General features: G+C 66.7%; 2 protein-coding genes across 3 annotated transcripts; both read left to right on the forward strand.

Moving 5' to 3' along the window:
• Window positions 1–1804: 1804 nt before the first annotated feature.
• On the forward strand, window positions 1805–2812 carry PPP1R27 (protein phosphatase 1 regulatory subunit 27; the record flags this gene model as incomplete). The annotated part of the gene is made up of 3 exons (XM_080681263.1): window positions 1805–2145; window positions 2234–2384; window positions 2689–2812. Exons 1-3 carry the CDS (start codon window positions 1956–1958, stop codon window positions 2810–2812), a joined length of 465 nt encoding a protein of 154 aa, XP_080537389.1. The 5' UTR covers window positions 1805–1955.
• Window positions 2813–3059: 247 nt separating this feature from the next.
• MCRIP1 (MAPK regulated corepressor interacting protein 1) lies at window positions 3060–9396 on the forward strand. Of its 2 annotated transcripts, none has more exons than XM_080681272.1 (5): window positions 3060–3106; window positions 7256–7307; window positions 7392–7510; window positions 8044–8145; window positions 8605–9396. In XM_080681272.1, the coding sequence occupies exons 2-5, from the start codon at window positions 7300–7302 to the stop codon at window positions 8667–8669; spliced, it is 294 nt and encodes a 97-aa protein (XP_080537398.1). In that variant the 5' UTR covers window positions 3060–3106; window positions 7256–7299; the 3' UTR covers window positions 8670–9396. The 2 variants fall into 2 exon arrangements, with proteins under 2 accessions (XP_080537398.1, XP_080537399.1); XM_080681273.1 differs by lacking the exon at window positions 3060–3106 and adding an exon at window positions 5860–6248.
• Window positions 9397–9720: the final 324 nt, after the last annotated feature.

Genomic DNA, 9720 nt, shown 5'->3' on the forward strand with positions numbered 1-9720 from the left:
GGCCTCCGACCCTCAGACCACCCAGCCGCCCTCCGAGCCCTGGGGCGCAGGGGCAGGGACTCCGGGCCTCACCCTCAGTCGGGCCCTGCAGGGAGGGCGGGGGCGGGGGTGGGGGTGGCGGTGGGGGACCGCCAGGGAGGCAGTCCAGCACCGCTTCTCTGCAGGTTTGTTTGGCGCGAGGCTTTGCACCCAGAGGGTGTTAAATACAAGGGCGACAACAGCAGGTTAAACTGCCAGCCGCCATAACCTACGAGGTAAGGCGTAAGGAAGGGTATGCGCTAACGCTAAGACAAATCAGCCCCAGCTGGTGTGGGTCAGTGGCTAGAGCATCAGCCTGCAAGCTGAAGGGTCCTGGGTTTGATTCCTGGTCAGGGCACAGGCCCGGGTTGCGGGCTCCATCCCCAGTGTGGGGCGTGCAGGAGGCAGCCGATCCATGATTCTCATCATTGATGTTTTCTCTCTCTCTCTCCCTTCCTCTCTGAAATAAAGTTTTTAAAGAAAGGAACAACAGCCCTAACTGGTTTGGCTCGGTGGATAGAGCATCGGCCTGCAGACTGAAAGGTCCCAGGTTCGATTCCGGTCAAGGGCATGTACCTTGGTTGTGGGCACATCCCCAGTGGGGAGTGTGCAGGAGGCAGCTGATCGATGTTGCTCTCTCATCGATGTTTCTAGCTCTCTATCCCTCTCCCTTCCTCTCTGTAAAAAACCAATAAAATATATTTAAAAAAAAAAAAAGAAAAAGAAAAAGAAAAGAACAACATAGCCAGCGTCAGGTGTGCGGGCTGCCCTGGTCCCACGGGCGCGCCCCCACCCCCCACCCCCCGTGCGCTGCTGCTGCTGCTGGTGCTGTGTGTCCTCCCCATCTGCTACTGGCTCCTCTCAGGCCTGAGCCTCTGTCCCCCTCAGTCCCCGGCTGCTGCGGTGAAGGCAGGTGCCCTGGCCCGGCCGCTGGGTCGTCTTTTTTTTTTTTTTTTAAATATATTTTATTGATATTTTACAGAGAGGAAGGGAGAGGGATAGAGAGCTAGAAACATCGATCAGCTGCCTCCTGCACACCTCCCACTGGGGATGTGCCCACAACCAAGGTACATGCCCTTGACCGGAATCGAACCCGGGACCCCTCAGTCCGCAGGCCGACGCTCTATCCACTGAGCCAAACCGGTTTCGGCGGTCGTCTTTTTAAAAAATATTCTTATTGGGGATGGAGCCCGCAACCTGGGCATGCGCCCTGACCGGGAATCGAACCGTGTCCTCCTGATTCATAGGTCGACGCTCAGCCACTGAGCCACGCCGGCCGGGCTGGCATTTAGGTTCTAACCCAGGAGGTCCCCAAGCGAGAGGGCAGTGCCATCGAGGCCCATGTTTTGGTAAAAGTGCCAAGAGTGACGCAGCCACCATGGAAGGTGACGTGAGGGGACAGGGAGGGCAAGGGTCAGGCTGGGCCTTCCCCGGCGGGGCCCTGCGCTTCCTCAGACATGGGCAGCCCCAGCTTTGTGGGAGGTGGAGCCAGCCTCCCCTCCTCAAGTCCAGGCCGGGCCCCTGACGCCTGGTGCCTGCCTTACAGGCCTTGTCCTTGCGGTGCCCTCTGGAAGGCACCTTCCGGGCCCCGTGGTGGAGCTGGGTGCGAGGGCCAGGAAGGATCTGACCCCTTTGGCTGGGCACAGCGACAGGTGGGCTGAAAGACGAGCCCGTGAACTCGATCTGTGCGGATCTGAGCGCCGGGTGGCCAGCGGCTCGATTTCAGCTCTCACGGGGCGAGCATGACCGCGCAGCTTTATATAGCTCCGCGGGCCCGTATAAGCGGGAGGTGCCCTTGCAGAAGGAGCATCGGAGCATCCATCGCTGTCCGGCCGGAAGCCCCGTCCTCGGCTCGGAGACCCTGCCCGCTGGGCTGGGCGCACGCCTCCCCTGAGCAGTAGGGCCCCCACAGGGGCGGCCACTCCGCTGCCCCCAGGATGCCCAGCAGGACGGTCCGCTATGTGGGCTACAGCCCTCGGCAGCGGCGCAGGCGGATGCTGGCCCAGCGCAGCGTGCGCTTCCCCAACGACGTCCTGTTCCTGGACCACATCCGCCAGGGCGACCTGGAGCAGGTGGGGCGCTTCCTCCGGGCTCGCAAAGTGGCCCTGGACACCCTCTACCCCTCAGGTGAGCGCCTGCAGGGCCAGCCGAGGTCTGTGGGCGGCAGGGGGTGGCCTCAGCCCTGACCCCCTCTGTCCTGTCCTGTCCCGCCCAGGCCTGGCAGCCCTGCACGAAGCAGTCCTGTCTGGGAACCTGGAGTGTGTGAAGCTGCTGGTCAAATACGGGGCAGACATCCACCAGCGCGACGAGACGGGCTGGACGCCCCTGCACATCGCCTGCAGCGACGGGTACCCCGAAATCGCCAGGTGAGGGAGGGGGACCGAGCTTTCTCCCCCCCACCCGTCCCGGCCTCAAGCAGCCTCCAGGAGGTGTCCCCCAAAGCAGCCTCCAGGAGGTGTAGCTAAGGGCCCTCGGGGCCGCTGGCATCTCCTCTGCCCTGTGCCCTCGGAGCAGCAGACGGGAAGCCAGTGGTAGTTCCCAAAGGGGCCGGTCCTCGCCCCTCAGCCCACCTCGAATAGGAAGGCAGGCGGGTCCCGGCTCCAGCTGGGCCCTGGGCTGGGGGCAGGTCCCCCAGCGTCTCCCGCTGCAACCAGGCCGCCCTGTGCGCAGGTACCTCCTCTCCCGGGGAGCGGACAGGAAGGCGGCCAACGACGACGGCGACCTGCCCGCCGACCTCATCGACCCCGACTTCAAGGACTTGGTGGAGCTCTTCCAGGGCACCGGGATGGGCTGAGCCGGCCCCGCCCCCGCGCGCCCCCGCCCCCCCAACACCCACGCGCCCACCCACGCGCGCCCGCACCCACGCGCGCCTCTGGCCTGGCTTTTTCTCCAGGTGCATTTTGTATTGTGACACTTTGTACTTTTTCAATAAACATGACGCCTGAGCCCGTGGTGCTGCCTTCCTTCCCGGGGACTCGGCGTGCAGCGCGCCCCGCGCCGGGGTCACGTGGGCCGGCTCCTGCGCTGCGCGTGCGCGACGCGTCACTTCCGGCCGGGCCCAGCTGGCGGCGGCGGCGGCGGCGGCGAGGTGAGGCGGTGGCGGGGGCGGAGCGGGCGCGGCCGGGACCCGCCCTGGTGCGGCGGCCACGAGGGCTGGGCAGGGCCCGGGCGGGTCGCGGAGGCCCGTGCGCCCCACCCACCCCGCCCCGCGCGGCCCCGCTTGGGGTGCCCCGGCCCGGGCGCGGGAGGAGGGGGCGTGGGGACGTGGCGCCCGGGCCGCCTTTCGGCCTCGAAGCTGCCGCCGCCGAGCGGGACCGAGGTCCCGTCTCCCATTAAAAAGACCCTCCCCGAGGGCGGCCCCTCCGTAGCCTCCCTGCCCCGGTGTCCGCTGGCCCTACCCCTCCCTGCGGGGACGTGCGGGGCCGGTGCGGGCGCCCAGGGGCGCGACCTGGCCCGCCCCGCCCTCGGGGGCTCGCGGGGCGGCGGGAGCGGATGCGCACCGGGTGGGAGCCTAGGGCATCGTCCTTCCAGTTACAGAAAGAAGCCACAGCCCAGGTTGTGGTTGCAAAACCTCCAGGTCGCACAGGTGCACAGGCAGCGTCCCCCCGCCTGTCCCGAAGGAGACTCCACGCACGGGCAGGTGGCCTTCACCTGGACCCCAGGATGAGGACAGGAGTTCGGGGCGGAGGGCACAGCTGAGCAAAGGCCCGAGAGGCCGGTGGGCGGCCCGAGGGTGCAGAGGGCTGAGCGAGGAGCAGGACGGGGAGGAGGGGCAGGCCGAGGTCTTTATCTGGGGTGGGTGTCGGGGGGGGGGGGGGGGAGTTGAAGGGACGGCGGATTTCCAGGTGATGTGGAAGAGGATGCCCACGCCCGAGTCAGTTTCCGGGGAGGGAAGCTGCTGTGGTCACTCAGGAAGGGGGCGGGGTGGTGACCTGTGCTGGAGGCCTTGCCCCAGGGTGATGGTGATGGACAGGCAGCCCCGTTGGGGGTCTAGTTCAGCAGCGACCTGCAGGCGCTGCTGGGGAGGGGGGGGTTTGGACCATTTTCTCATTGGCTGGAACTGGGCCGGTGAGAGCCCCAAACACACAGAATGACAGGGAAGTGGAATCTAAGAAAACCTGCTTCTGGACAATTCCAAAGGAACACAGAAGGAGCAGCAGCTGCGTCGTGGGTTCTACTCCGGAATTCCCACTGTCACTGTTCTGGACCACGGATACCAGATACCGTCTCCCCCGCCCGGCGGATGGCTGTGTGTGGGGAGAGGGCTTGAGACTGGGGGTCAGAGGCCAGGCTGTGGGCCCCTCGCCTCTCCCCGGCGGTCTCTGGAGCCCAGGGAAGGGCAAGGTACGGCACGTGCCTGCGCAGGGCCACCTCCATGTCAGGGCGCCCAGGAACCTTCCGGGAGGCAGGCAAGGGCACAGGCGGCCACTGGGGTGTTGAGCCCAGCTGAACCATCCGGGCGGCCGTGGCTGCCGCGGCCCTGGAGGCCCAGAGGTTGGGGTGCAGACCCTACTCCGCTGGGTAGCAGGCTGCTTTATCCACCAAGCCTCCAAAAAGCGGGTTGTCAGGACGTCTCTTTCCGGCCCAGTGTGGGACGGGAGCTGCGTGTAAAGGTGTGCGTGGCCAGGGGCGCTGCTGTTCTCCACAGCGCCCTGTATTTTTCTGGGTCTCCGCCTCCTCTGAGTGGGTCGGGCCTGTTGGGTTGGCCAGAACTGCCCTGCGTGGTTCACGCTTCGCCATCAGCAGCATCCCTGTCACTCTCAGAAGTGCCCCGATTGGCGGGACGTTCCTCCCATGATGGCCCTGTCCGTGGTCATGTGGGATAAGCAGCCCCGGAGGTCTCGTTTGAGGTGGTGGCTTCACGCGGCTGTGCTTGGATGCCTGTCAAGCAGGAGGGCCCGGTGAGCACCTTGGGGGCCGCTGTGGCTCAGACGACGCTGAGGCCCAGAGAGAGAAGGGACTGGCCCAGGGGCGGCTGGATGGGTGGCCTTCTGCCACCCAGGGGTTCTGGACTCCGCGGTGTGTCCAGCAAGCAGCCCGCCAGGCGCTTGGGCTCGTCAAGGCCTCCAGAGCGTGGGGGTGGGGATGTGTGGTTCTCCGTGCTGATGGCAGCCGGCAGAGGTGGCTCTGTGGCAAAGACTGTGTTTGGGGGGGTGGGCCAGGGCCTAGCAGCGGGACCTGATGAAATGGATGGGGGCCAGGCCGAGGGCGAGGTGGCAGCAGAGGCCTGGGTGGTGTCCGGGTGAGAAACTGCTGGGGAAGAGGTTGTCGGGAAGATCGTGCTGGCAGCTTGTGCTGGCGGAGTGGGGGAGGGGGAAGGAGGTGGGGCAGGAGGCTGTCCCCTTGTGGAGTGGTCCTCCACGGGTCCCCGCCCAGGAATGGGGAGAAGTCATGAGCACCGTGGCGGAGGCTCTGGGAGGGAGGCCCCTGTGGCCGAGGGGAGACTGACTGTGTCCTCAGCTCTGAGACGCCAGGGATTGTGAGCGCCTCGAGGAGGGTTGCACTGGGTTGGAAAGAGCAGGCAGACGGGGACCTGGCGTTGCCCCGCAGCCCAGCTCGGAGCTGTCAGTACCTGGGGAGGCCTCAGGGTTGACAGCACGCTGTACACGAGGGCGCCTTGGGCTCAAGGCTCGAAGTACTTGTGTTCAGTATCCCTGTGAGTGAGGGTCTTGGCAGGGCAGGGCCAAGGCGGGAGCCGAGCCGAGGGAGGCGTGGGAGGGCTCGGACTCGGAGGGTCCTCGCTGGGAAGCCGGTTGGTGGGACAGAGCCGTTCCAGTCAGGCCTGGGGTGTGGCCCCCCCTTGAGAGAAGGCAGGCAGTGGCTCCTTTGAAAATGTCATGTGATTTGTCTTTGAAACTGGAGGCGAGAATGCGGAGAGTCTGGCTCCCGGGAGAGAGCTTCCCAGGTCCTCTGACCAGACCCCTCGGACGGCGCGGACGCTCAGTGACAAGGCACAGCCCTAGGCCGGGAGCTGGTGCCACCACAACCCAGTCCTGGTCGGGTCAGGAAGCCCAGCCTGAGGGGTGGCCTGCGGTGGGCCCCCAACACCAAGACCAAGCATCTGGGGGCCTGAGGCCCAGCCCAGCCAGGCCGGGGACGCAGAGACGAAGGGGAGAAGGGGGGGCCAGGCTGGACCAGAGGCCGAGGCCGAGCTGCGCTGGGAGGAGAGGTGGAGGCCGGCCAGGCCGAAGGGGACAGACTGCAGGGGCCGCGGGCCAGGATGAGAGGAGGTGAGGGCCTGGCCCAGGGCGGGCAGGGTGGTCATCGTGCTGCCACCTCGATCCGTTGTGTAATTGGAGCTTCCCCTCTGCTCACGGCCACAGCCCCTCGGGGAGTGTCCCTGGGCGCCCCCTGTGCCCTGGCCCTGGGCAGGAACGCGGGCTGGAGACCCCTGCCTGGAGGGGTGCAGGGCCCCCTGGTTTTGTGCATTTTTGTTCTTGACGGCCTGTGGGTGCCCACTCACCTGCACAGGTGTGTAAGCATGGCTGAGTGAGCTGGGGGGACACACCACCGACCCACCCTCCGGACCTCCAGGAGGGGGTGTGGCTCATGCTCTGGGCAGTCAGGGCCCCTGGGATCCGGGGTGAGTGGGGAGTCTCTTGTGCTCAAAGCCCCCTCCCAGGGCTCCCCACCCCAGCACCTGGGGTTGCCCTGTTCTGGGCGAGGACTGGCCTGGGACCAGTCTGTGCAGCAGTGCCCTCACCCTGCAGTGTGTCCAGCTGGCAAGGTTGAGAGTGAGCCTAAAAATAGCCTCGCACCCAGGGCTCTGAAATCCCCTGGGCAGAGCGCAGGTAGGAACAGGCCGAGCTCCAGGGTCTTGGTCACTGGGTCAGGCCCCAGACTGGCAGCTTCCTCCTGGCTCACACCCCTCCCCCACCCTCGCCCTGCTGGCTCCGTCCCCAGCAGTCCCCAGCACCGGCTCACTCACCCCAGCCTCTGGGACCATCCGTACCACCCGACTCCGGGGAAGGGCTCCCGGGCAGCTTTTCCGGGTGCTGGGACTCGGGTGCTCCCGGTCATGCGTGTCGCTCCCCGCACCCAGCCCTGGGACTCCCACCAGTTGGGCCTGCTGCATCCCTAGCCCAGATGGTGGTGGACCCCACCCTTGGGGTCCCCCCAGTAGTGAGGCCAGAGCAGTTTGTCATCAGCTTAGAGGGAGGAAGGCGGCATCCTGCACCCGCCCCTCTCGGAGGCCCCCAGAGAGGGTGACCTGCTCTGTGTCCGGGTTTCCCTGCAGAGGCTGAGGGATCCGGCGGCCGGGCGTGAGGACCAGACCCAGCGATGACCAGGTGGGTTTAGGCCTCAGGGCAGCCTCCGTCCGGGGGGCAAGGGGAGTGGGATCCCCACTCTCCTCACGAGCCGGGTCCCCCCAGTTCCCCCGTCTCTAGAGTCGTCTACAACGGCAAGAGGAACAGTAGCCCCCGCTCTCCCCCCAACAGCAGCGAGATCTTCACCCCGGCCCACGAGGAGAATGTGCGCTTCATTTACGAAGGTACGGGTGCCCGCCTGGCCCACCCCCACTCTCCCAGCCTTCGGGGCCCAGGCAGGCGGGGTGATGGGGTCTGTCGGGGGAGAACAGGTTCTTGAAATGGGGGCCGGTCAGCACTTGGGGTTCCCAGTGGGCACTGCCCCCGGAAGAGGCAGTGTTTGTAGCTAGTGGGGGTGAGGGTGGGGGAGGGCTGTGGAAGACAGATGTGCACTCTGGGGAACCCAGTGGTGTCCCAGAAGTGGGGGCTGTGTGCCTGGAGGGGTGAGCGCTGTACCCCAATGGATCACAGGAGCCTCTGGGACCGCAGCCCTGCTCAAACGTAACAGGATGAGGGGACCGAGGGGGTGGTCCAGGCGGGTCTCTGAGGGAGTGGGATGCACTGGGAATGACTTCAGGTCCAAAGCCAGCCCGTCTGCGGGCCACATGCTGTGAGTGGGGAGATGGAGGGGCTGTGAGGACGCCCTGAGGGGGCGGGGTGCTCTCCTGGCGGGACGCTGCCCAGTGGGCTGGAGCTCTGACTGCCTCACCATCCTTAGCCTGGCAGGGCGTGGAGCGGGACCTTCGGAGCCAGATCTCCGGCAACGAGAGGGGCCTGGTGGAGGAGTATGTGGAGAAGGTCCCTAACCCCAGCCTGAAGAGTGAGTGGGCGGGGCTATGGAGGGCGGGGCTAGCGGGGGCGGGGCCTGACAGAGAAGGTCCCTAACCCCAGCCTGAAGAGTGAGTGGGCGGGGCTATGGGGGGCGGGGCCTGGTGGAGAAGGTCCCTAACCAGCCTGAAGGGTGAGGGGGCGGGGCCTGGCGGAGAAGGTCCCTAACCAGCCTGAAGAGTGAGTGGGCGGGGCTGGGGGCGGGGCCTGGCGGAGAAGGTCCCTGACCAGCCTGAAGAGTGAGGGGGCGGGGCTATGGAGGGCGGGGCCTGATGGAGAAGGTCCCTGACCAGCCTGAAGAGTGAGGGGCGGGGCAGGAAAGCACACCTGCTTCCTGTTTCCTGGCTGGAGAAGCTGGTGGGGGGGGTGGTCCCAGGGCCTCCTGAGGTAGGGGCGGGGGTCAGGCAGGAGCCGCCTCCTGCACCCCCAGTGACCGAGCTGCCCCGCACAGCCTTCAAGCCCATCGACCTGAGCGACCTGAAGCGCCGCAGCACGCAGGATGCCAAGAAGTCCTAAAGGCCGCGGGGCCCTGGCCTCCGGGAGATCCGTGCCGCCCGTGTGCGTCCGCTCTCCCCTGGGCCCAGCTCCTGGGAGGGGGCGGGGAGCCGGGCTGCGCTGCCTGTGGGTGGCAAACCCCAGGACCCAGACAGCTGATTGAAGGCCAGCCTGCCCCTCCTCCCCAGCCCCTCCTTTCCTCGGGGTGGTCTCAGCTGCCGTCCCTGGGAGGGTCGCCCTGCCAGCCCCTCGCACTCCCGGGCCCGCCGCCTGGGTGTCTCTACAGCTCCCTGGCCCTGCCTGCCCCCAAGATCTTGACCCTGACTCCTCTCTTCTTGTCTCCCCCATTGCCCCCGCCCGGACCCCTGGCCACCTCCAGGAACGGGACAGAGACAGGGCCCTCTAGTCTCCTGGGCCTGGGGGACTCGTCCAGGTTTGACTCTGAGGTGGCCCTACCCACACCCAGCCTGGGTCCTCCACATTGCTGCTTCTCTGGCCTGGACTCATGGGAGCAAATAACCCCAACCCCTGCACCCCCTCACTGCCCAGCCTGGCCCCTTCCTCCAGGCCTGGGATCCCCCGGTGCCTCATGGGGTTCCGGCCCAGGTGTGTGTGCCCTGTGGCCACAGCAGCCCCCAGGCAGAGGCAAGGGCCCTGGGGTCCTGTCTGGCGTGCGGGGAGGGTCGCCAGGGCCCTTTCCCTGTGCTGAGCCCAGGACCCGTGAATAAAGGTGGCAATGCTGGTGGCCTCTTGGTGGTCTGTCCCTGCAGCCCACACTCGCTGGAAACCCGAGGCCGTGGTCAAGGCCCCTGAGCTCCGAAATTTCGTCTGATCTCGGGCTCTACTGGGCGCTCAGGCCTCTTGGGGGCTGTGGAGGACGGGGGGCCTGGAGGACAGGGGGGGCCTGGAGGACAGGAGGGCCTGGAGGACAGGGGGGCCTGGAGGACAGGGGGGGCCTGGAGGACGGGGGGGCCTGGAGGACAGGGGGGCCTGGAGGACGGGGGCCTGGAGGACGGGGTGGGAAGTGCTGTGGGCTCTGGGCCAGCCCCCTGGGGGCAGTGGCACCCTCTGC

The sequence above is a fragment of the Plecotus auritus genome (assembly GCF_963455305.1).
Source record: "Plecotus auritus genome assembly, chromosome: 7".
Lineage (NCBI taxonomy): Eukaryota > Metazoa > Chordata > Mammalia > Chiroptera > Vespertilionidae > Plecotus > Plecotus auritus.

Coding starts and splice junctions, on each gene's coding strand:
- MCRIP1 (XM_080681272.1), top strand. Junction 7,511..8,043: donor TGTGCGCTTCATTTACGAAG/GTACGGGTGCCC, acceptor CACCATCCTTAG/CCTGGCAGGGCGTGGAGCGG. Junction 8,146..8,604: donor CCCTAACCCCAGCCTGAAGA/GTGAGTGGGCGG, acceptor TGCCCCGCACAG/CCTTCAAGCCCATCGACCTG.